This window comes from Ictalurus punctatus, chromosome 24 (genome assembly GCF_001660625.3).
Source record: "Ictalurus punctatus breed USDA103 chromosome 24, Coco_2.0, whole genome shotgun sequence".
Classification (NCBI taxonomy): domain Eukaryota; kingdom Metazoa; phylum Chordata; class Actinopteri; order Siluriformes; family Ictaluridae; genus Ictalurus; species Ictalurus punctatus.
The window spans coordinates 14,860,075-14,886,413 of NC_030439.2; the positions used below are offsets into that span (position 1 = coordinate 14,860,075).

The 26,339-nt window shown below is 36.6% G+C and overlaps 1 protein-coding gene across 2 annotated transcripts in view; it reads right to left on the reverse strand.

Annotated features, from left to right (window-relative positions):
• The window catches only part of pkhd1l1.1 (PKHD1 like 1, tandem duplicate 1), a 47,820-nt gene extending 23,932 nt beyond the window's left edge, over positions 1–23,888 (reverse strand). The window contains exons 1-43 of one of the 2 annotated variants that reach the window (XM_017454899.3): positions 23,835–23,888; positions 22,284–22,427; positions 22,099–22,176; positions 21,796–21,940; positions 21,264–21,372; positions 21,095–21,152; positions 20,915–21,008; positions 20,766–20,819; positions 20,610–20,683; positions 20,477–20,519; positions 20,305–20,375; positions 19,658–19,768; positions 19,467–19,556; positions 18,594–18,859; positions 18,383–18,462; positions 17,039–17,198; positions 16,728–16,863; positions 16,408–16,551; positions 15,385–15,539; positions 14,499–14,609; positions 14,114–14,272; positions 13,770–13,894; positions 13,486–13,643; positions 12,952–13,118; positions 12,293–12,425; positions 11,916–12,070; positions 10,909–11,031; positions 9,583–9,688; positions 8,899–9,006; positions 8,645–8,809; positions 8,240–8,361; positions 7,752–7,884; positions 7,161–7,353; positions 6,867–7,009; positions 5,960–6,064; positions 5,322–5,510; positions 4,670–4,840; positions 4,189–4,382; positions 2,866–3,841; positions 2,040–2,288; positions 1,307–1,456; positions 928–1,102; positions 513–663 (exon numbers count right to left, since the gene is read on the reverse strand). In XM_017454899.3, the coding sequence (XP_017310388.1) occupies positions 513–663; positions 928–1,102; positions 1,307–1,456; positions 2,040–2,288; positions 2,866–3,841; positions 4,189–4,382; positions 4,670–4,840; positions 5,322–5,510; positions 5,960–6,064; positions 6,867–7,009; positions 7,161–7,353; positions 7,752–7,884; positions 8,240–8,361; positions 8,645–8,809; positions 8,899–9,006; positions 9,583–9,688; positions 10,909–11,031; positions 11,916–12,070; positions 12,293–12,425; positions 12,952–13,118; positions 13,486–13,643; positions 13,770–13,894; positions 14,114–14,272; positions 14,499–14,609; positions 15,385–15,539; positions 16,408–16,551; positions 16,728–16,863; positions 17,039–17,198; positions 18,383–18,462; positions 18,594–18,859; positions 19,467–19,556; positions 19,658–19,768; positions 20,305–20,375; positions 20,477–20,519; positions 20,610–20,683; positions 20,766–20,819; positions 20,915–21,008; positions 21,095–21,152; positions 21,264–21,372; positions 21,796–21,940; positions 22,099–22,176; positions 22,284–22,350 (6,396 nt within the window). In that variant the 5' untranslated portion in view covers positions 22,351–22,427; positions 23,835–23,888. Of the gene's footprint in view, positions 1–512; positions 664–927; positions 1,103–1,306; positions 1,457–2,039; positions 2,289–2,865; positions 3,842–4,188; positions 4,383–4,669; positions 4,841–5,321; positions 5,511–5,959; positions 6,065–6,866; positions 7,010–7,160; positions 7,354–7,751; positions 7,885–8,239; positions 8,362–8,644; positions 8,810–8,898; positions 9,007–9,582; positions 9,689–10,908; positions 11,032–11,915; positions 12,071–12,292; positions 12,426–12,945; positions 13,119–13,485; positions 13,644–13,769; positions 13,895–14,113; positions 14,273–14,498; positions 14,610–15,384; positions 15,540–16,407; positions 16,552–16,727; positions 16,864–17,038; positions 17,199–18,382; positions 18,463–18,593; positions 18,860–19,466; positions 19,557–19,657; positions 19,769–20,304; positions 20,376–20,476; positions 20,520–20,609; positions 20,684–20,765; positions 20,820–20,914; positions 21,009–21,094; positions 21,153–21,263; positions 21,373–21,795; positions 21,941–22,098; positions 22,177–22,283; positions 22,428–23,834 lie in introns of both variants that reach the window. The other variant, XM_017454897.3, reaches the window with a different exon arrangement.
• Between the last annotated feature and the right edge of the window lie 2,451 nt (positions 23,889–26,339).

Consider the following 26,339-nt stretch of genomic DNA (forward strand, 5'->3'; position numbering starts at 1 on the left):
CTATGACCACCTAAATCATGTCAAACTCAAATAATGTCAAGACCACATAAGCATTTTTAAACATTTTTTTTTTTTTTTTAACTCTTGAGGGGCCATAAAATAAAGCTATTCATTTTGCTGTACTATCTATTCTATTGAATAACTCCAATAACATGAATGTAGAATAGAACATTTCAAAGAAACATACATTTTATTAAATTAAATGTAATTACATTTTTTAATTGTATGCACTATTTGGGGATACTTCTGTTATACAGTATATATTTCCAAATATATAAAATGTATAATTTAATTTCTTTGGATTTTTATCATTGGAAAGTAGTCATATGACCAATAAGTCATATTTCTGTGAGTGGACATACTTTGTTAATGAAAGAGGTCAAAGGAGAATAGACAGACTTGTTCAAACCGACAGGAAGGAAACAACAACTCAAAAAAATCTCCAAAAGCACAGTGTTAACCAGTTTTAGAATTGGGTTCCTAATAATTTGATCACTGAGTGAGAGGTTTACCATCTTGGCGATTCCTCTGTTTCCAACATACAGTAGGACCTTGGTCTGCTGGGACCTAGGCTGGGCATTGGTCACACAGATGACCTGTGTTTCACTGGCTGACTGGACATCACACACCGACCCTGCGATTGTCACAATAACATTCCCTCCACTGTGTGAACAAAAGCAGGGAAGAGACAATAATACAATTTGTAACAGAATCTGTTCATTTGTATCACATAATTTGTAAGACATTTAGAAATTCTTGTTAATTGTCGTAGTGTATTGACAGAACAGTAGAAAAAATGTATAGTGTGAACAATACAACAATATTACACTGCTCTAGCACATTTGCTACCCTAGGTAAGCTCCAACCTGTCCTATTTTCTAATTCTATTTTTAAATTTTAATACATGTTGACAGCATAATTCCAGACCTGAAACCATAGCCAGTGACTGTAAGCAGAGTGCCTCCAGCTGTTCCTCCTCTGCGAGGCGACACATCCGTAATTACAGGTGTCAGGCTAGTTTTGTATGTGTAGCCATTTGTAATGTTGACTGATCCATAGCTATTCAGCACTACCACTGTGCATGACAGCTCTGCTTGTGTTCCTGTGAAAACCATGCAAAAACTCTTTATCGCTACATTTTTTCACTTGTCACTTACTTTTTTTCTTTTTTTTTCTTTGATCAAATGTTGTGTGCTGTTTAAGACGTTCTTAGCATATTTTACCGCCACGGAAATATCATTTTACGGTGATAAACATAAAAGGGTCAGTAGATATGCAATGACGTATAGACATTCTAGCCACATACCATTGTTGGCTGGAATGCTGCAGTACAGATTTGTAGAACTTGATGCATTTTGGTTGATACTGCATTCTGTATTGCAGATCAGAACTCTAGAGGAGTTAGGGTCAAACCCAGAGCCTTGGACTACTACTACTGCTCCTCCACCATAGCTTCCTGTAGCAGCACCAAGCAAGGAAAAGGGGTTTGTTACTGTAAAATACTGTCTTACAATATCTACAGTCATGTGAAAAAATAAGTACACTGCATGGAAATTGTTGGCTTTTTTGATATATTTGGACAAGCAAACATTTGATCATCTTTGAAACAGTGCCTATTATTGAAGATGATATACTTGAAAAAAAAAAACACAAGGAAAATTATATTTTCCAATCATTTATTCAACAAAAATATCAATAGATGTGATATTCTTCTGTGGAAAAGTAAGTACACCCTTGGCCTCATAAGCTAATTTTATGGATTGGAAGGTGTGATAAATGTAGGGGTATACTTACATTTTCCATGAGACTGATCTTTTTATTATCCATTTAAATTGTGGAAATTATGTGTCATTTGATAGAGTGCATCAACTTTATTAATAGGCACTGTTTCAAAGAGGATCAAATGTTTGCTTGTCCAAATATGTAAAAAAAAAACAAAACAACAATTTCCACTTATTTAGTGGATAACTTGTTTTTTCCAAATGACTGTATTAGTCTAGTTAGAAATAAGTGCAATGATATTTGTAATCTAAGATCACCTTCATTAGGCACGACTTGCGTCAGTTGCAGCGCATAGCTGAAGTTAGCCTGGGTCAGAGCATAACCTTTGACCTGATGATACAGTGTAACTGGGAATGTTCCTCCTGCATGTTCACCCACGGTGCACTCTATCATTGTGTCCATAATGGATAATATATTACATGCCACACCATCTACTAGCACAGAAACAAGACCAGCGACCGAGCCAAAACCAGAACCTGAGACTGTGATCGCCGTTCCATTGGGACCTGTATTGTATAAAAGAAAGCTATACACTTACACTCAAATGGAGATGATTGTTTGATATTGTATTATCTTACTGTATTATCTTGTGCATTTTATTTGTACATCTGTATTATTATGGAGGACAGTGAAATAAATATAATCAAATGTTTTCAATATGCAGACATGCGGAAACAGACAGGTGACAAATTAAAGAGAAAAAATGGTGGCTTTGTTATGCTGTGGGTGAGCAGGTTTTGAGTACATGTGTCCCCTTAGGCCTGGTTTATACTTGACATGTAACTCTGCATGCGGGCACAGAAGCAGTGGCAACAAAAGCAGTATTGTTCACATGCTCAGGCAAGTATAAAACAGGCTTCAGAATCACTGCATATTAACAAAGTTACTAACTCAAAGAAAACTCTTCTTCCAAAGATGTGCCAAAATATGTTATGGCAGCTTGTGTTGGGCCACCACCTTACTAAGTTATTTTACCTTGTTTTTTCCTTCAATTTGTCACCTTCAAATCACATTAGTCAAATCATTTGATTTTAATATTCAAATAAACAATGCCACTGAATGGCATTTATTTATTCTTCGTACCTGTTGTAGGGCTAACCGTGGTGATGTTTGGAGTTTGACTGCGAGTATAATTGAAGCTTAGCGGTGGGTAGTTCACTCCAAACACTTTAATAGTGACCTGTACTTCTGTTTCATTAAAGGCATGCGTCAAACAATTCACCATGGCAGGAGTTAGAGTCATTATGGGGCATGAGTATGGTCCCAGCATCACACTGGTGTTTCCTGCTGCAAATCCATTGCCTGTGATTGTTAGCAGTGTTCCTCCTGCTAGACTGCCTGAGCTGGGTTGTAGACTGGCTTGTGCCTGGCTTGTAAGTGTGGGATTTCCAGATGCTAACCCTTTACTCATGACGATCACTTTCAGGGTATGAGGTCCCGCAGGCAGAGGGCCAACCAGCAGTCTGAGCTGGCTGTCTGTGACTTTGTTAACCTTCAACACGATGTTGCCTGCATACACCCTGAGATCTTCAAGTTGGCTGCCAAAGCCACTTCCGGATACAAAGACAGTTGTTTGGTTTCCACTAATAGAGTTGGGGGCGATTGAAGAGACCGTTGGAACCAGGGAGGAGGAATATTGAAAGGAACAGTCACTGCTGCAGAGTGAAGTGATTCCACCCACTTTAACAACAACATTTCCCTTTTGAGGTGGGGATGGAGTTGTGTCGCATATGATGTGAGTGTAATTTCTGGACACTATGTTACATGGATAGCCAGCCACTGTGACTGTGCCTGCAATGAGACCAGAGCCAGAGAGAAGGAGGCGTGTGTAACTGGTCGTGCTGCCCATTGATGGTGAGACTGAGTCCAACACAGGCATAACTGCGAAATGTCGTGCGGATTCACTCGGCATTGCGAGCAGTGCAATGCCCAGGTTGTTGACCTTGACTTGCACAGGCAAAAGGATGCCCACAGGTGCCCCACTGTCAGGGCTGAGGTGGCACTGAATCAAAGTGAAGGTGCTGTTGGTGACTTGACATGAGGTGCTTCCAATCAGGACCTGTAACAATGCATGAGATGATAATCAGATCAGTGATTCCAAAAAGCTGTTAATGTGCATAAAAGATGTGGATGGAAGAGGCTCCTTCCAAAGATCTGCAATCATTCATTTTAGTCAGACCAAGTAACACACATACACATGCTTAAAACTCTACACAGACAGTAAATGGAGCTTCAAATCAAACACCAATTCAAACCTAGACAAAACCTGTAGCTGGCAAATAAGTGAAAACATCTCACCTACTGCATAGTGGTGTAACACAATGTCACAATGTCATTTTCTGTATCTGTTTAGTTCTTTAAAGTATCCATGTTTTTCTTTAATCTGTATTCCCCCTGAATCTTTACCTCAATGGCGCAGGTGATGCTGCTAAAGCCAAAGCCTTGGATGATGATGGGGTCATGATATGTGCCCTGATTGGGTGAGATGGAGATAACAATGGGGCTGGAACATGGCAAGAAACTGAAGGATTGGCTGCTATAGACAGAGCACTCAGGAGAGGCCACGCAGTTAGATGCTGATCTGCTCAGACGTGTTGAACCTACAGGGCCAGATTTCAGTATGCAAATATAAAACCTAGCTCTTGACTTGAGTTTTACACTTATCTGAGATTCTATCATATTATTGATTCTTCATGAAACAAAAAATATACAATTTAAATAATTTGTCTACAAATATTGCCTACAAATGTCATCCATAATTGTTTTAGTAGTATTTCGCATTTAAACTACAATCATCAAAGGATTAAGGATTGCTTGAAGCATTCACAAATGCAGTTTTAAGGAACGAAACCCACTTAGGTAGTCAGATCTGCAAACGCATTTGTACCTTGATACTGTAGGGCCTGAAACCCTGCTACAGTGAGGTTTAGCTCAGTACTTCTCTCCTCTAATGGTCTTACGTTCACCACGCCCTGCATGCTAATTTGGTTTGCCGAGTTGACATAGCCACTGCTGTAATAGTACACCCCAGGAGCTGTGAAACAATAACTGTAGAATCCTGTGGGCAAAAAGGACAAAAGACACTCACACACAATTTCCAGTGACGGTAGAGCTTTTTTTTAAAAATCCTTTTTAAAGGCAGGACATGTTACCTAAAAGCATTTTCATTGTTCTCCTCTGTGTCACTAGTGGTAATTAGGGATGGACTGTCATTAGAGGGGTTTAGTAGCTAAGGAACGCATTCAACATGAGTACCATTTAAATAAGATTAAATAAGGCCTTATTCTTCTAGAAGAGTATTTGTGAACTCTTTCACATTAACTAGAAGAGAAGCAGAAGAACTTGGAATAAAAAAACATCAACTTAATCCTGTTCGTGAGATCCTAAACTATTGACAGTACTGCTTTATAGATTGGTGCCTTCCATGGTCATATTATTCCTGACTTTCCATAGATAATCACTAAGGTTTTACATTAGATGAGAAATTCTCCTTGAAATCTGTGGAAGAGAATGTACATAAGATGTTATAGTCTGTGTACCATTGGCTGTTTTGGAATTTCCACTGTTGAAGGTCACTCCATCAAACTTGGTGCTGCTGGGACTGTCCACGCTGAACACACTGTAACCCAGGCCTTGAACAAAGGCTGGAGCCTGCCATCTCCAGACCACTGTGTCCCCTACAGACGCCATCACCGTAGCTGGGCTCCATGAATACCCCCGACCATAGGCTGAACATATACACACACACAAACCACACACAGGCACATGTGTGATTGATTGTCAGAGTAGGGTCTGGATAAATTTTTGCCTCTTACATAGATTTACCATTAATAACAAAAAAAAAAGTATTACATGCTCAAAAACCTCAAATATCTCCTTAAATAAGTATTAACTAGTAAAGAAATAGTGGTAAATGTCTAAGGATTTGCAACATGAATAGATTGGATCAAATTATGACAACAGCTATATATGAGAGGATGATTTCACCTGTATTCACACACAAGCACAAATGGTTCAACATCTCCTAGCCCCAACAAAACAATCTTTAAAAGCTAAATCTAGAACCTTTAAAGGTTCCTAGGCATTAGGATTTACAGATGACAACAACGCGTTTTCCTAAAATAGCTTTTTAAAAACATACATATATATTCCTACAGAATGTTGAGTGTAAACCTACTTGGGTCAATGCCTTGGTTTGTGACAGTATATGTTTGCTTCTCCATTTGGGTCACACACTCCAGCTGATTGTTTGAAGCAGCAGTCACATTGCAGAGTGTGTCACCTGTGAAAAACACACAAGACTTACTCCGCTAAATTGCCAAACTAAGACTCATATACCATAGCATTTTTAAATTCTGGAATCTGATTGGTCAGACAGTATTATATAACCATAGCTCTGACAGTAATGCTGGTTGTAATTGAAATGACAAGTTTATATTAATGTGCCTGTTTTAATGCATTATAATTTCTATAGCAGCAGCTAATTTGGATGGACTTGTATGGTGGACACTCCACAAAAGGGCTAAAAAGAAACAGATTATAAATATGTTTTTATTTAGCCAAGAAAAGTATATTGATATGGTGAAGCTTTTTGTAAGGAGATGTTTCTCTAAGATTTATGGAAGGAATGTCCAGCGTCAGAGATTTATAACAGTTAGAAGTTTTCAGACATGGGAGAGTCTTCCTGAAAGAATAGAGGTCTTTCCGGATTCTCAGTAACATGACAAACTGCATTTTTTTGTGAAGGAATGACATAGCTGTTGTTTTGTGGACATTCCACAACTATATAAAAATTGCAGTGTGTTGTTCATTAATAACTTATTTATTTGTAACCGCTGACAAATTGCTATGGTATAAGCATATAAATATGCTTTATCTGAAATAAAACACTCCAGGATGTACTGATTTGTCAAGGCGGAAAGAGTAGCTCCACTTTGCATCAGGCCACATTTCCGCACCTTCTCCTTGATTGTTTTCCTATAACAGCACACTCTGTCTTGTTATATTCCTTATTAATTATATTATTATAATATTTATTCCTTATACAATTGATTTTCAATTGCTGTTATGACCAGGTACTGTACCTAGTGTAACTTGATTGTCTTGCAGAAGAGGGCTGAATCCAGAACCTGTGATGGTTACTGTGGTTCCTCCATACAGAGAGCCGTACTGTGGGGAGACGCCTGTCACACGTAAGATGTACTCTACAGTGGCGTTCACACCAGAACTGTGTTCCAGGTAAACATGGAGATTAAAAGAAAAGAATAATTCATCTGAATAAGGAATCAAGTGAGTATCAACAATTGATTATTTTACCTGTTTGATACTGCATTAATATTCAATTTCATAGCTTTAGATAAATGTTTGAAGACTGGTACCGGATTAAGGGAGATCCCTGGTTCCCCACTATAACTTTGATGTCATACAGCCCAGGGGGAAGTGTGGGTAACAGGCAGGTGATCTTAGTACTTGCCCACTGCTGCCCCTCACATGCTGCACTGCCAATGAGGACTGAGCTGCCATTGATCTGTTCACCAAAGTTTGTCCCCACAATGGTGAGAACCCTGTGTCCTTTACCATATAACATACAGTGAAGTGGTTATCACTTAGTTCCATCAACTAAGCCTCCTTGAAATGACATAAATGCACCCTAACTGTTGAATGATACTTTAAATTATGCTTGAGTAAGTTTTGCTCTTAAGAAAAGTACAGTTTGCACAACTCAGGTTGTGCAAGGTGTAATAATGACAACTAACATCCTGTCTAGATTTGGAGATTGAAATGCCAGCATGGAATTTTAAAAACTCATCCATCAGTAGTGGTATTAGAGGTAGAAAAGTATGTCTGGTGAGGGATTAGTAGGTAACGAGAATACAATAGTGTCTAGACAGAAATCAATACTGCATGATATGGTCCTATTTAATATGCTGAAGTCACATTTAAAAACAATTTTTTTTAGGAGATCTTACCAAACACTGTTGTTGTTTGTGGGCTCACTTCAGTAATTGTGGCTGTCAGGTTGGTGTCATATGTGAAAGAGTTCGGAGAGGTGACCTGAATGTTTCCCATTTGCAGAGTCACTGCTTTTTCTCCTTCTGATCCCTAAAAAAAGAGGCAGCTCTCAACCAATAGAAGACAACCAAACAAACCAATAGAAGAAACAAACCAGCAGAGAAAAGTCTGTTCATTCTGTTGACCATTTAGAGCACAACCATTTTGCTTAATAAAACACCAGAGGACAGTTATTAGTAAAAGAGAATTTTTCATGAACCAATTAAGAGAAGCAGCAAATGCTCAAGCAATTTGCCTATATATATATATATATATATATATATATATATATATATATATATATATATATATATATATATATATATATATATATATATATATTGCAAGACTTCTTAGAAGCCATAGTGTATAGCATATTAAAAATAGAAGCAATTAATTCACTTACAGCAGGAGCCCTGCACAAGAGCTGGTAGAGGTTCACATCAATTACATCACACTGAACACTCCCAATAGTGGCTGTGGTGTCCTGGCTGAATCCATAGCCAGAAACAGTTATGATTGTGCCTCCTATGGAGCAAGATAGCAGACGAAGCTATATTAAAATCCTGAGATACCCAAGTAAGACTTTTTTGCAGTAGTAGTGTACAATTGTTTAAAACTGGTTGAATGTCTGCAAGCAGCATAAACAGAACTGCAGAGGAAAATGGTTAATCCTTAAACTTTTTGATGTTTCTTTTCCGACTCCTTTAATAATATGTAAGATCATAACGTTAAAGAACTACACTGAAATACATATTTGTGCTTTTATACTCTAAAAGCGTGTGGTGAGTATTTTCTGTGTCGTTTTTACCAGTAACACTGCCTGCAGTGGGTGCGATGTAGGTCACCCCCAGTTGGTAGGTGAAGTTGAAGATGTTGTCACCATTATAGCGAGCGTTACCCAATGTAGGGAAACTCACAGTGATTGGGTACAATCCAGCACTCGCAGGGCCTACGCCACAGGTTAGTGATGTATCTGAAACACAAATGGATTGTTGATTAAACCCCTGTCTTGGTTATTAACAACATTGTCTTGTGTCTTAGCTACAGTATATTTCAACTCACTTGTAACCTGGATAACTGAGCACCGGACATTTCCGATCTGTACTGTAGCATTTTCGTCAACAAATCCTGATCCTGAGATGGTGAGAACAGTTCCTAAAGCACTGGCCCCTAAAATCCATTGAAAAAGAAGAAAATGTGATCACTGATATATACAGGGAGTTTTGAATGTTTTATAAGTCTGTGAACCCTTTAGAATTTTCTATATAGCTGCATAAATATTACCTAAAACATCATCAAATTTTCACACAAGTCCTAAAAGTAAATAAAGAGAACCCAATTAAACAAATGAGATTCAAATATTATACTTAGTCATTTATTTATTGCAGAAAATTAGCCAACATTACATATCTGTGAGTTGCAAAAGTGTGTGAAACTCTAGGATTAGCAGTTAATTGGAAGGTGAAATTAGAGTCAGGTGATTTCAATCAATGGGATAAGTATAATATTCGTATCTCATTTGTCAAGTATAATATTTGTATAATCAAGTATAATATTTTTTTATCTCATTTGTTTAATTGGATTGTCTTTATCTACTTTTAGGACTTTTAGAAATTTTTTTATCATGTTTTATGTCATATTTATGCAGATATATAAAAAATTCTAAAGGGTTTACAAACTTTCAAGCACTACCGTCCATATGTAACTAAAGTGACAATCATCACAAAAATAGATCACAAATTCTACCTTGCGTTGGGGAGATTCCTGTTACAATCGGGGTCTTGGATTCATTCCATGAAAAACCACAGTCACCTGAACACACTGACGGGACGCCATTGATAAAAACTTGTACCTGAAAAGACATTAGATATTTGTTTAGCTCTGTTGTGTAACTGGGCTCTGATCAGTGCTAACTGGTACTGTAAAAATGGGCTAGCAGACATATAGACTTATTTGGTTAAAATATCTTATCATACAACCAAGAACAACAGCACCAACAAGCCCAGACTGTATATTCACACAGCCTATCATTGACCGTCATTTCAGTTGATTACATTTGGTGAAATCCCCCTTAGATTGTGCATGCATTGCTAATTCATTTAATTATTTAACATGTCATCACCAGTGATTTATAGAAGGTGCATATAAAATACAATGAAATAAAAATGACTTGTGAGAAACTAGAAGTAAACGGACTATGCAATCTTTGTCTAACCAAAGTATACAAATTACACAAAGGGATGACAGAACCTTACATTTTGTGTGGTTTGAACAAAAGAAAAGATTTTCTGTTGAAGAAGAGCCATGGCATAATTACCAATTTAAAACACTCGACTTAAAAAAAATAGCAATCAGAGATGGTTTTTCTTATCTGCTACTCAGTGAGTTATTAATCAATGTTCCTAAAAGTTATGAAACCTATTTGGTTGAGCCTTATAGCACAGGTACTCATTATATGCCTATGATGAGAACCTGTGCTATAAGGCTCAACAAACTAGGTTTCATAAGAGTAACACTGATTTATTAATTAATAGTAAAAAAAAATTCAGCCCTTCCATTCTGCCACATTGACTACTATTGATATATTTTTTAAAGATCTTTGAAAACACTTACATGACAGGCCTGCTAAAAGGACAAGTACAAACACACTTGCTTGAACAGCTTTTAAATTTCAATAAAGCTACATCTTATCTTATCAGTTGTTGAAAGAAAATCATCTTAAGGAGTTCACTCAGCATCCCTCACATACCACAAATTGTGCACATACTACAAACAGTACAAGTTACACAAATCAACATCCTCTACGCTGTCTAAATATTAAACACTCCACTCAGAATCATACACAGTGTGAAGGCAACAAAGCTAAAGCCACCACAACATAAACACCATTGACCTTATCTGACATTAAAATTCTGAATAATCCTAACACACAATTTTGCTGGATTTCATATGAATGACTTAAAAAAACCTAAAAACTCTAAACTTACTTGCCTTGCAATTCTATATACTGGTTGCCCTGGGCAAATTTTTAAGGTACTGAAATATGAGAAAAAAAACTGTAACAAGATGCACCTGTGTTTTATTTGTAGGCACGCGCAGAAAGTCTCCCATGATGCTTTGCTTCATAAGGCCTCCTTGCTGCTTAACCTGTGCTTTTACAGAGGGGTTCACACCTACTACACCAGAGTCATTGATCTAGTCAAGAAAAAATACAACATAAAACACTCATTAAATCCGCTAACATTTTATATTCTAGGAACATCCTTAAATAAACACATTTTCAGAATGGAACAATGGAAAAAGCAACTTAGTTATGTCTTTCAATGTTGCTACATATTTTCATATAAATTTTCACTGTACATGAATTACTGCTTGTAACGTAATTTCAACAGTTATGTTGAGATTTCTGCATCCACTGACTGTTCCATTAAAAAAATAAATAAATAAACATAAACATTATATAACAGCCATATAAGTACTTACAGAGGTATTTATAATTAGAATAACAGTCCACAAAAAATATGAAAAGTCATAATGAATGCAGTGAGTAATGAGTAATCATTTTTAAAATTTGCTTTTACCCAAATATTAAAATGTACATTTTATTGCTGTCACATTTACATTAATCTCTTTCTTGTGCACACACCTGCAGGTCAAAGTCTTTTGTATGTCAATAACTATTGCTTATGCTGATATTATACCACACCACTGTTGAATCATTGAATCTGATGGAACAGATTCACAATTGTTAAATAAATCTGATGGACTGTATTAATGTGCTCATTCCACAAGATTAAATGGATAAAACAAATCGATAAAAAGTGTGATGTGCCATTTTTAATAAAGAAAAAAAATGTATTCAATTGCAATTGAATTGTTGTGGTACAAGAGGAAATAAATCACTTGGGGCATACCGTTATAGGAAAATAATCCATGATGTGGTGAGGTTTTTTATCCCTTACATAATTGAAATGACATATACGCATCTGTATTATTATTATTATTATTATTATTATTATTATTATTATTATTATTATTATTATTATTATTATTATTATGTTGCGCTGATGGTGTTTCACCTGCAGTAGGGGCTGGTTTCCTGGTTTGGTGAGCCAATTAATTTCCCAAAGGTAGCCTTTACAGCTCGCTATACTGTTTACACTCAGCAGGCCCATGTCTGGAATTCCTTGCAGAGCATATTTCAGGTCGTCTGCACTGATGTTCACAGACAGATCTACAACACACAGATGGATAAACCAGCACATGGCACATCGCACATGTAATTACACTTAGTGAAAGCCAGGTTAAAAGAATACTATAACATTCATTAAGGGATCAGATCATTACAAGTTTAGTGTGGCTTTGTAAAAAATATACTGAAAGTGCACAAGCAGTGAAAGACAATAAACCAACAATGACAACTCCTTAAAGAAAAATGCAATCAGCATAATCTGACCTTTCACTATCTGGCCGAAGATCCCCACACTGAAGGTACCACTGAGAGGAGGACTGGCTCTTTGCAAGCGTGTCACTGTGACAGTGGCATTGTCCTGGACCAACACTAGCATGTCCTTGCTAGTGTTATTTTTCTTGAAGATTTTAACAAAACAAAAAACGAGAGTTAGCTGAAACACTACACATTGGACATTACACATTTTCTATAGAAAACAACTCACTGCTATTTTTTTTTTTTCTAATGGAAACTTTTTTATTTCAGAATGACTGCTTAGCTGCAGTATTTTGGCAACTACTTCTAGGTGAAGTACTGAGTGATAAGAAATGAGATGAGATAAGAAAAGGAGGGCGTATCAGAAGAAACTGTGTAAGAGGTCTGGGAAATATTTTGTCAATTACAAGAGAACGAATTTAGCTCAAATGCCTGGAGACAATTTTGTTGTCTGGCCCTTCAGAAAAACGACACTGAAATCTGACAGAAATGCAGTGCTCACTACCTTCAGTTTATAACTGTGGTCTAAAATATATGTTGTTTTGCTATTGGTAGTTTTTGGAAAAGGGTATGAGCTGTCATGTAAAATACCACAGTTTCACCTTTACCTGGAATGCCTAAAACTCTTAAATCGCCAACCAAAAACAAATATCTTGACTCACACATACCTGCAGGAAGCCGATCTCTAGCAGAGGGAAATCAAAGGCACAATTGTATGGAGAGGCAGTGATCTTGTAGCTGACATCAGGTGAATTGGTCAGTTTCTGCACTGAGAGACTCTGAATGAAACGACCAGAATCAGCCAGAGCTGGAGGTCTTCTCTTCATGATAACAACTAACAACAACAACAACAACAAAAGATTAAGTTTATAGGTACAAGACAAGTCAGCTTTATTACCATTATGCATTTTGAACAACAAAATGATGTAGTGAGCAATATGAATTTATCTTCACTTGTTCATTTTCCTGTGTGTAATGAGACACTGAATGAGCAAGCGAAAATTAATGAATCTTCACATTTTCAAAAGTGAAATACATGTGAAAAATCTGGAGCGTCTAAAAGCTACAGGTGTAAATTGTGGTCAGTGTGAAATTATGTCATATGACCTTTCTTTTGATAGTTTTCTGTTTGTTTTCAGTTTTTACATTTTCTTTGGTATTCATTTTCTGAAATGAAAATAAGACAGGGAATTTTCACTAACCATTTGTTTCGCTCACAGTGGCTGTTCTCCCCAGCTGAACTGTGTCTATGTAGTAATTCCCTGTGTCTTTATACAGACGTACTTGAAGAAGTTGGTAGTTACTACCCGGGTAGCTTCTCTGCAGACTAGATAAAAGCTCGACACACATGTATTTCCATCTACAAAAAAAGCATGCTGCATTACTATAGACTACAGTGCCTCTAAGAACAAGAGAAATTATTTTGTAATGTCTTAAAGTGCTTGTGAAAGTTTTTTTTTCCACATGAACTGCAGTTTGAACTTACACATCCCCTGGTTCAAACACTACCGAGATCACATTGGTAATTTGGGAGACAAGTCTTGAAGTATCCTGGTATGTAAACACCAATTCCAATACATTCATTGGGTAACCTTTGTATGCAAAGCAAAGCTAAGACAAAAAACATACAAAATTAAAATGACATAAAAGTGTAATTGTAAATTCAAATATCATTTCAAGTGTTTCTTAGAATCTACACAATCTTAAATCAACACATGTCTCACATCTAGAGTTAAGATTAATACATGCTTATTTTAGAGAACTACTGACCACCAAGAGCACAGGTCAGATCTGAACCTGATGTTCTTACATATTAATACAGGTGCTTACTGTGCCATACTGCTGAAGTGACACAGGGCCATATGTTGCTCCAGACACAGTCATGTCATCTGATTTAAACAGAATGTTTGGGTTCATCAGAGACCAGGATCCACAGAAGGCCTCAGTGTCAGAGACCCTCGTCCCTCTCATGCGCACATCACCTGTAAACTGAAATGGTGGGAAATGCCTTTAAAGCTCATTGATTGGCACCGAAAACTGAAACCTGTTTGACTGGTCGCTGTATGATTGCACTTCAAAACAGGGCATGTCCGGTGTAAAGACAGAAGCATACCATACCACATTTTCATGAAATCTATCTTCTCTGTGGCTGATGCTAAACCTACAGAGCTGTAAGGATTTGGGTTTAATTAGTTCAATATTTTCATGTGCTTACCCCTGTAATGCTAGTCTCATAGTCTCTGAAATATTTAACAGCAGAATTTTCCACATTTAACAGCTCCTTGGGACAATCAGCAGATGCCATGGCCAACAGTGCAGCTGTCATCTATAGGTGGAAAAATGATAGATATTTATTGATTAAAAATTTGAATTATTACAAAATTACAATATTGTGAAAGGTCATCAGAGCTTCCGCATTTTACAGAATAAAAAATAATATAATGTGTGATATATAAGGTTTTATCTGGTATTTTAGTAGAGAATAATGAACTTTCCAGTGTAACCTGAGGCTGAATATCAGCTAGCACTGATGTGTTTGTGTTATTACACAGAAACATGTATTCCATGTTCTAATGTATTTGTATATTGTTAAATATTTTACAATAGAATGTCAAGGTAAAATAACTTGTTTTGAAATAATTCCAGATTTAAATGAAATGTGTTATATTTTAGATATATCTTTATATTTTAGATGTATCTTTATATATTATTATATTGTGGTTCAAAAGATCTTTGTCTGCTGAGTATTTTCTTTTAACCATTTATTAGTTATTGATAATAAAAGTATTTGAGCTTACAGAGTAATAAGGTCAATGTCTGTGTTTGGCCATTGTTAAAACATTTACTTACTAATTGTCTCAGAATTTCAATTATGTAAATGTAAAGTAACTTGAAAATGTAGAACTTGTTGAGCTGTAAATGTAAATGTTCTGTTTCTCAGAAAAGCTTTTCATGCAGATAGAAGCTAACACTAACGTCACAAACAGAGATGCAGTTAAGGTATGATGAGGTGCTGCTTTTCGATTCTTAATGTTACAGAACTGCTTAGTCAAGGATTAAATTACTGTCTCTCTATTAGCAGCACAAGAAGCATTAAAGACCTCAGTCACAGATGCATTGTAAGGCAGAGGGCTGGACGAGATTCCTCCCCACACGAGTGTGAAATTATTCAAATCTGCTTTTCCTTTAGTCTTCTCCATAATGGTGATGTTCACACTTGCTCCATTTGTCCAGTACTGAAGATCCTGAAAGTCACCTGACAAGGAGACATGGTGTCATGACTTTGCAGAAATTACAGTGGTTTACAGAATATTACATTTTAGTTCAGAATGTGTAAAATGTTTTTATATTTATGGGCATATCATCAACTATTAAACCTTGTTTATTTTGTGCTTATACTGCAGTTATAAGCAGAAGTTAAATAACAACAATCAATGCAAAAACTGCAAAGTTTACAATCTGAGAGAGTTTTCTGGGTCGGAAAACAGCTTCATCTCTGGCTGTTACAAAGCACTTAAACTGGAGACTCCATCCGTAATTGTTAAATAAATTAAAAAATAATCATTATCAAGCTTAGATTATGTGTTGGATCCATGATACAATTCCCAATGAATTACTTGTTACTATAGACATGATAATGTATTAGAAGTGTGCATTAGGATAAACCTGGTATTTGCTTTGTCAGCACTACTGTCAGAACTGCTGTAATGTAATCTTAAATTTAATTAGCTTCTGAAATTTAATCTTAACAAAAGTAAAACCTTCCGAAATAACACTATTACACAAATAAAACAACACTATTTTAACACATTTTGTGTCATATTCTGTTAAATATTGTACGTGTTAAAATGAAGGGGGCAGCAGACGTTAATCCATCTTCCAGTCACTTTATGAATTGCCATTAACTAACCCTCATACTAACATAACCTTGTTTTTTTTTCTTCTTTTTTTTCTTTTAGTAAATCTAACTGCTGTGTTAAAAACAATGCTCTGGTATGGTATAAATCATGAAAAATGTGAGTGATTTTGAAATGTATACACCATTTATGCAAACTAAAACGTAACTGTTCAAGCATACATAAAGAGACTAATGAATAATCCCATGGTGATATTCAATTTCTTACCTCTGGTTGAATTGAAAGTGATGGTGTACTCTGACTGTTCGTCCAGCTGCTGCATTGTGACAATGACTGTGTCTGGTTTAATGGACCAAAGAGCATTCAGTTCATCCTGTAACACCTGAGCAGGTGCACTGACGGGGATCGGCCCTGTAGCAGGACAGAACCAGGTCAGTCGTGCCAGGATAATGATATGCTGTATGACACGCAATATGACACTACTGAACATAGACATATCAACTAACACATATTGGAATAGGATGCTAGTTCTTTTGAGACATGCCTATATAAAAATGCCAGTTTTACCACAAATTTTTTTACAAAACCTGTTCTGCCTGCTCCGTAGACAAGACCATAAGAGGCATAGTCACAGGTGCCCAGAGAAAAGCAGTTACTGCTTATAGTCACTGTTTGCACCTCCTGGACTGGGGTAACCATGCTCCAGCCATTAAAAGCAATCATCTAAAACCACACAGCAAAAAAAAAATCCAAAAACAATTAAATCAATCAGCAGTAGATCATGTAATTGTTTAATTCCATTTAAATGTTATAGTTCATTTACTGTATTAAAATGAGCTGTAAATAAACAATAAACTATAAAAAAAAAAACCATAATCATATTTACACTATGACCCACCTGAATCTCATCCAGAACATCATAGCTGGCAGTTATAACTTGGATCTCATTGACAGCATCTACAGTCTGCCGAGCAGTAAAAGTGCTTCTCTCTTTGTAAAATCCCACATCTATTGAGGCAACACTTGCATAATCTTGATGCAGGACCTCAATGTAATAGCTGCATGAATATGTTTGAATAAAGCAGTTACAAGGGATAAAAATGGGAAAACATATTTGAGGACACATACAAGGTAGAAACAAGGATCAAGTATATACACAGCTGAACCTGTATGTTAGGCACCATACACCTAGACCCTAGATCAGATACATCAAAATCCCAGCATCACTGATGACAAAACACACTAATATGCCACTAAAGTCTAAAACTGGGTTCATCAAATATTCTTAGGGCACTGATGAGATTTTCGGTTTATAAAGGATCAATTGAAGCCCTCTTTGAAACTCTGAGAAACAATGTACTACATAAAAGCTTAAAGGGGTTTCAATTCAATTTAATTCAATTCAATTTTATTTATATAGCGCTTTTTACAATGGTCATTGTCTCAAAGCATCTTTACAGAAATATATAAACACGAGATACGGATTTTAAATGTGTGAATTTTCCCAATTGAGCAAGCCGGTGGCGACGGTGGCAAAGAAAAACTCCCTAAGATGTTAAGAAGAAAAAACCTTGAGACGAACCAGACTCAGAAGGGAACCCGTCCTCATCTGGGTAACAGCGTAGAGTGCGAAATTAAAGGAAAGTTCATTGTGGTTTTATATGAAGTCTGTTTGTTGAACTAGTCCACTGAGTTTCCTCAGAGGAACAAGCTGAAGAACACTAGTGTCTAGACTGAAGCCATTTCAGTATCACTGCTGTCTTCAGAACCACCCAAACATTTGCTTATCGATGGTGTACCTGATGAAATTAGTATAGCTGGAAGTACAAGTACCTAATAACCTGCCCACCATGTATGTATTCATTGAATTATTTAAATAACTGCTTTATTCTGGTCAAGATCAATGTAGAGTAGGGAATGCCCCCCTACTCCGTCACACCATGCACACACACATTCACACCCCAGTTCAATTTAGCATATCTAATTCACCTATTGACATCGTTATTGATAAGTAGGAGAGAACCAGAGAATACAGGTAACTCCACACGGACAGTAACATGCATATACTGCATATGTTATATACTCATAAACACATAGTCACATATACTCCCAAAAGTAGTAGAGTCACAAGCTTTTAATTAAAGCAGACAATTCCTCACAATATACAGTACACCAAAGTCATTCCATCTACAGACACACTGTACACAGGAATGGTGAGAAGAATACACTGATTCCTACTTACGGCTTTCCCCTCTCCAGCCTCATGACTTCAGACTTCTGTGTTTGACTGGTGGTCCAATATGTACTATATGCAATCATGACCTTGTGGAAGTAATAGGACAGGTTAATTATGAAATTGTATGATGTATGAAACTTGTAATATAAAGAGATTCTTATTTCATATACAGGATGTATTTAAAAAAAAAATGCTTTCCAAACTGTTTATGTAGTACCTTATCTTCTGGCCGGCCAGTTTTACTGAAATACAGCTGAATTCTGTCATCTGCTTTAACTCTGAAATAGTAGTTGTCAGTCTCCATGGGAACAAAAAAGCCGCTGAATCGAGCCACAAAATAGTCCAATTCTAAGGGCCACACATAGGACAAGGAGTCCACCCACTGGACTGAGTACCCCGGCCGACTGGAGTTATAGCTTAGAGCCTCCTCTAAACGCTGTGGTATACTATTATTCCATATCTCCATTTTCAACCCCCTGCCACCTGCAAATATACACATTTTGTGAATAATGTCAGAAATAATGTCAGAAATACAGTAAAACTGGCAGCAATATAACATTTGCATCTGAATGAAAATAGGAACATATACTATTTGCATTTAATTTAGTCACTGCACATTCTTACCCTGTAGCTTGTTCTCCCTATAACTACATGTCACAACCATAAATACAGTAGGTGTATAGTAGTTGGTAGTTACCTAATTACAACTTATAAGCTACACATTTATTTACACCTACACCTACACATTTAGCTACATATTTATAATTCAAACAAAAATTATATTAATATTAAAATTAATATCCCAGGGTTTATTGCCAATTCATCATTAATGGAAGTAGACTTGTATATCTATGCTAGACTTGCCACATGCGTGACACTTTCCAAGGGAACAGAAGTTCACTGATTGTTAACACTTGATTGACAGACTGCTATCAAACTTCAAAGCGTCAGTGCATGAGAGACACAACACAATAACAATGTTGTCACAGAGACAATGACAAAAGCTCTTTTAAACAAAGTACCGCACTTTGTACTGCTTATATAAAGACAGCAACAGGAATGCAATAACAGTGATTAAGCAAAATTTCACCTGGATACACTGTCATGTTGCTCCATTCATATGCTGGCGTTGCACAAACGATCGCTTCATCTCTTACAGTCTTTACAGTACACTCCTGACCTTGAAAAAAAAACAAAAAACGCCATTGTAAAAAAAAAAAAAAAACTTATGCATCTACATTTATATCAAATGAACAATGTAATAAAAAAGGCAGTTAATACCTCCCACTAAAACCATCGCCGGACCATCTGTCTGATCAAAGTATTTCCCCCGAATTGTGAGCAAGGTGCCGCCCAGCATACTACCCTGAGAAGGGTACACTCCAGTAACCTCTGCAAGAAACAGTCCTGGTTACCGAGTGATAGTACAACCTCCTTCATCATACAGTTATATATATATATATACACACATATATATATACACACACACACAGTATACTGGACCAAATGTGTCCTGCTGAAAAATTATGGATCGTTTCAATCAAGCTAAATGGTCATTTGGTTCTTTTGAATAATTTTTTTTTTTGTGTTACAAATTATTTAAAATAATTTTTAATCATTATTATTTATTATTATTATACTTTTTTTTCATGCAATAATGATGATCCAACCAAACTTTGGCCTATCTATGTTTTTGGAAAGACTCGGTTATTTCAGATTACTGTATATTCAATTTGGGAGTGTAAGGTTTCTTCCTCATGTTATTTCAAGGATTTTTCTTGCCACAGTCATACATCCACACCTACATTAAAACTCTATACAACCCCCCCCCCCCCCCCAAACGGGATTGAATCAAGGTGTGGCCAGTTTTTCTTGTTCATTCAGTACACAGTTTCATTCCCCTTTTATACCTCTACATCCTTATTTACCTGCATATGTTTGGAACATTGCAAGCTTATTCAGTGCCGACACAAAGTAGACCCCAAAGTCTGGCAAGCTCCTGAAACAGATTATATTTTGATTAGTCATGTTAATAGTACAATAGATGTTTCTGTCTTTCAGTATTGCAGATATGCAGTAAGCGATTAGTATTTCACTAGCCTTCCATAGTCACTGTCCAGAATGTAGCTGAGGTTGTGATGTCCTAATAGGGACAAAGACCAGCATCGTTTAACTGTTGCAATGGCAATATTTGAGTTTACACTGACACAAAATGAGCAATGTGTTCCCTTACCCACATACGTTCCTGTCACTTTACAGCTCATGTATCCCCAGTCACTGCTGCTATAATCCAAAGTCAAGCCATACCTAAGGAAGAAAGGCAACTGTGTGATCAATTCAATTTAATAATATTATAATTTGATTTAAAACTCAAATGATATGTACTCACAGTGTGTCTGAGTTAGGTATCAAAAGATTACATGGCATTCCACCCATATATGCTCTGCATTCCAGAAAACAGTAAAATACAAAATCTTCAAACAATATGTTACATATCTCAACAGCATATTATATATAAATCAGGTAATATTTCTTTACCTTAGAAATCGCACATTACGCCCATTGGAGCTTGTTGCTGTGTTGCTGCCATAGACATTAGTAAAAATTCTTCCCCGGAGAGTAACTATAGTGCCTGGAATAGCAAAACGCAATTTGTCAAAATCAGTTTTCCCCTTTTATAACATTACAAATAAAGTACAGCATAGCTGAAAATTGCACCTGGAAGACCAGATCGAGGGGTGATATATTGGATGGAAGGTGTATTGTACCAACGAGTCTGTGAATGCACAACAATAATCACAACAATGCAATCACATGTGTAAGGAATAAAATAAAATAATAAGCCACAGTTATACTGGAAACCAAGAATCAAAGAAATTACACGTACATAGAACATACACGAATAACTCCATGGATATCCACTGCACACTCCACTAGTGGGAATGGGAACACCATCCACTTTGACAGTGAGCATGTAGTTATCTTCAGGCATTGGTCTGAAAAAAGACAAGAAAGCTTTCAGAAATTCAAGAAATGCTTTACATTTACATTTTATGGCATTTTGCCAAATGCCCCTGGACGCTTTATTAAAAACTGATGACGCTCAATATTTAAAACCATCACACATTCAGACCAAGTTTCACCAAGCATAACAAATCGACACAAGTGTCAGCAACAGGCTACAGTAGCAAGAAGTCAGCCTCAGCCTTTACTTTATACCATTCTGTATATTTTTTACATATTTTTTTTTAAATAATTATAACTGTTTAATAAATTATCCACTTTAAGACAAACAGCCAATAAGATGATGTGGATGCTCATTTTGATGTACAGTATTATGGGTTATGGTCTTACCTGTGCTAGCCCATTTATATCAGCTGACCCTAGTTGTAATCACTGGTGAGTAGTATTTTTAGTACCTAGTGTAGCATGTGATTTTGGTGGAAAGGGTGGCGTCTTTCTCTACGTCACAGGGGAATGATCTAGTGCTGGACACCAAAGTCACAGTGTTGCCAATGTCTGGGTTGCTGGCATCAAAACTGAACTGACTCTGCTGGGCAAAACCTGAGAGAAATGCATCAGTATTTTGTACAATATTCTTCATTTTATCATATGTAAAAATCATTTAATTTCAGTTTATGTAAAGTTGATATCAGCTAGCCAAAGTATTCCTAATGGCCTTTTAAAGTAAGTGCAACATTGATGTTTGTAGTAATACCCACCATTTCCCTGAATGGTCAGACGTGTCGCTCCATTTGTACTGCCCAGTTTAGGGGTTACACTCAGGACATATTGAGCTCCTAGTGAATGAATTGAAAATTGTTATTTCATCGGCTGATTATGACATGGCATACTGTAGATTTGTTATTTGCACTGAAGATTAAGGTGGGATGCTTGTATATCTTGCCTGAAAAGTTGACCTGTAGAATGCAGATCACAAGGCACAAGTACTTGTGTACTCCTTTGTTTTTCATGTTGACTGATCCAGGTGCGTGCTTCCAGTTCTCTGGTTACAGGCAGAAGGACAATCAGCTTGAAACAGGCAGTCGTTCTGTGTATTTTTGAGATAATATATGATGGTTAGAAAATCAAATGAAAAATCAAATCAAATCCAATATTTATAGAGTTTGCATAGTATTAATATGTAATTTTCTCATTTGTAAGTCACTTTGGATAAAAGTGTCTGCTAAATGAATAAAGGTAAATGTAAATGTAAGTAAATAAGTACAAAAATAATTAAGTCAGCCAGTAACTAAACAAGCAAACCACCAACCTAAGTATTTGCAAGAAGGTAAGAGAGAAATAACAATAAGGAAGGCATAAAGTCTTAAATAGAGTCTTATAATGCAAAACCTTCGTTCACAATAATGGTTAAACTCATCGCATAATATTTAAAAAAAACTTTTTTCATAATAACTTATTTAGCTGCAAGGTTATTATATTTAAATTTAGCCTGAAAGCCTACCAAAAAGCAAGTTACAATTTTTAGCTTGAAAAACATAAGGCTATTGCTCTCTCCATATCCTCTCATGGAGATCCTTATTCATAATCTCTCCTATCATTAGATTATTTTATTTTCCATTTCTTGGAATAATGAAGCTCATTTAAGAAACTTATCAAAGATGTATATGTATATGTTATGTCAAAGTTAATAATTATTTACTGTGATAATTAACAATAAAAACATTATTAAAATATTTTCATACAAACTATTCAGCATGACTTAATATGGGAAATTCATATTTTATTAGACTCAATTCTCCAAGTTAGACTTTTAGTCTCTAAAATTCTACTCTAGAACATGGAAACATTCAAATATTAGTGACTTATTCAGTGTTTATTAAGTTAAGGCCACTCACTAGATAGTACAGTATTAATTCATGCACAATAGTTTGCATAACATGTTTTTTTTACATGTGTATTAGTAGAACTACTAATGCAATAATGACTCATTTTCATGTAACAGACATCTAGATTTTTAGCAATAAAGGTCATAGGGCATAAACCTTTTACAAGTGTTTAATTAGAGCCAAGAAACAGGACGCAAATGAAACCCCTTTGTTCCTTAAAATAGTGTTACCACTGAAGTTACTACATGGTAAAACATTTTCAATAAATAATAATAATAAAAAAATATAAGTCAAATTGCCAAAATATTATTATACAAACTAATATGAAAACGATATAATGAAAGCAGTACTTCTGGAGTATGCAATACTAATAAACACACACACACACACACACACACACACACACACACACACACACACACACACACACACACACACACACACACATATATATATATATATATATATATATATATATATATATATATATATATATATATATATATATATATATATATATATATATATATATATATTCTTATTTTATTAATAATTAAAGATCATAATAATCATAGTAATCCTAATAATAATTGTTTAAAGACACATACCTGCACAAGTTGCTCTCTCTGGCACACAATTCATTCATGCCCAACAACACAGGACCTTTTATATTCCCAAAGCCTAAAAAATGCAAAGCAGAACACTAGCAGCATCGTGTGGGGTTGTTTGTGTACATTTGCCAAGTACACCTGTGTCACGTTTGGTCTGGATATTTTCAGCCTGTCAGACTGCCTAATTAAGGGTAGCCAAGCACAAACACATCATGAAAATGAAAAGGAAAATGATCATTATCAATTTGCACGCTCTCTTAATTGAACTTGTGAGTTTATGTGGGTTTTCTCTCTCTTGAGAACACTATGACCTTTTTCTCATCTTCTTCACAGACTATATCACAGGAATTTGTCTTTCTCGCTCAGTTTCTCTTATTTTGCAAAAACATGCTACCCCTCTTACTTCTTCGTACAGGATGTACCAACAGCCCGCCATTTTTCCTTGACCAATGATCACACTGTTGCTGAGGCACATGACTGTATGATGATTTGTGTCTAACCAATAAGAATTAAAACTATTATGTGATACACTCTTGTTTTTTTGAATAAACTAAGATACTTTACTATCTGACCGTGTGTGTTTGTGTGTGTGTGTGTGTGTGTGTGTGTGTGTGTTATGGCAACTCTCTCGAACTTGAAACAGGATATAGCTGTGGCAGTGTGACAACGCCTTTTATTCTCATTCTCATCCTCATCAATTTCACATTTTATATTTTCTACATCATCAAAAGATTTTCTAACAGAAAACCTGTCACAGGTTCCTTTGCCTGAATTCTGGAAATCTAGAATGCGTCTTTTCTTCACAAAAATTACAAAAAAAAAATGTGGGGTTGACCCAAATTGCGTTCTGACAATTATACACTAATAAAAGGAGTTAAACAGGTAAAATCTGCCTAAAGATGTCCAACACCTTGCTAGATAAGTGTACTTTAATCACACAGTAAATGTCAGGCTTTTTGATGAAGTTGTTGGATAGTTAGATACATGCCATAGCAAAACGGATGTACACCTTATCAGTTTGTAAGCAGAAACCAGCTATCAAAATGTCTGACATGCTCCAGGGTCATCACGTCATCATCAAAACAAAGAAGAGTGCTTTCACACTCTGTACAGATCAACAGCAGATAGCGTTTTAAAAATGTTTTAAAAGTAAAAAGACCAGAAATTTTGCAAATAGAAAAGTAGTGGCTGTGTGATTTTTTTTTCCCACTACAATGTTAGCGTGAATAGAGTCCAGTAAAGTGAAGAGACAACAATGAGGCCTGCGTTTCTATGCCATGACTTTTACACAGACATACTGTATCTGATAATCAAATAACTAATTTCCAGTTGTAAAGTGAGATTTCCTATGTAGATCATTTTAAGCTTGTCACGAGATCCACGTAATGAGGTTAGTACAGATGCAAATGCAGATAAGCGTTTATTTTGAGTGAGACAGGCAGACAAATCCAAAACATGAGACAATAGCGAGGTCAAGAAACAAGCAGTGGGTCAGGGGATTGGCAAATAGGCATAAACTGGACAAGGCAATAATTGAGAATGAGAAACAAGAAGCAAGATCAACGAACATGAAACAAAACGAGGAACAGGGTACAAACGCTTGATGCAGTGATAACACTCAATACTTTGCAAAGTCATGTGTTCAAACAGTATCTTTAACTGTAGTTGTGAGTGCTGTGAATTTGATGCAGGTGTACGTGATTAGAATGAATGTGAGTGTTCTGGGAATTGCATGGCCATGTTTGTAGGCCGCAGTGCAGGGTGGGAAATGTAGTCCCTAGTTTGCCGTGATATGACAGGACCACAACCCCCCCCCCCACCCCCCCACCCCCCCACCCCCCAAGAGTGCTTCTCCCGAACTGCCAAAATACACTCCCTCCCCCAGCGGTCCTGACCCTCTGGGCAAAATGTCTTCTCAGCCCCTCAGGTTCCAATGCAGGCATTGTCCGACAAGTAGCAGGTTCCTCGAGGAATCGAGGAGCAGCCATGAGGCTGCGGCTGGTTGGCTGGGGTCATTAGGCAAGACCCAGAGAAGTTGTGTCGTCATCTAGACAGGTGCTTAACTTGGTGGGCTGTCTTGTCGGCCCTTCTTGAGTGCGGAGTGACATTCTCAGCGGAGCAGGAAGGCAGAGCAATGTCCTCAGTGGAGCAGGAAGGTGGAGCGTTGTCCTCAGCGGACCACCTCGTGGGTCTCATACTGGAGCTCTGTGACAAGATGAATCTTAGTCATTGCTTCTCGTTGGGCTTGGGGTCCGCTAGGCTTGCAAAATAGAACTGGCAGTCAACAAGAAAATATTCAGGGTAGCCAAAAACCCATTATATGGATCTGGGAGTCCTATAACAGTCCACTGGGGTAACTGGATCGAATCCAAAGCTGGGACACAATGAACCCGAGCCACTGCCCTTTGTCTGGCTTGGGGTTCACCAGCATGGCATCTTCTCTGTCTTCCTGCTTCATTCATGGTGAGGAGAAGTATTCAGAGATCAGGTAAAGACAGATGC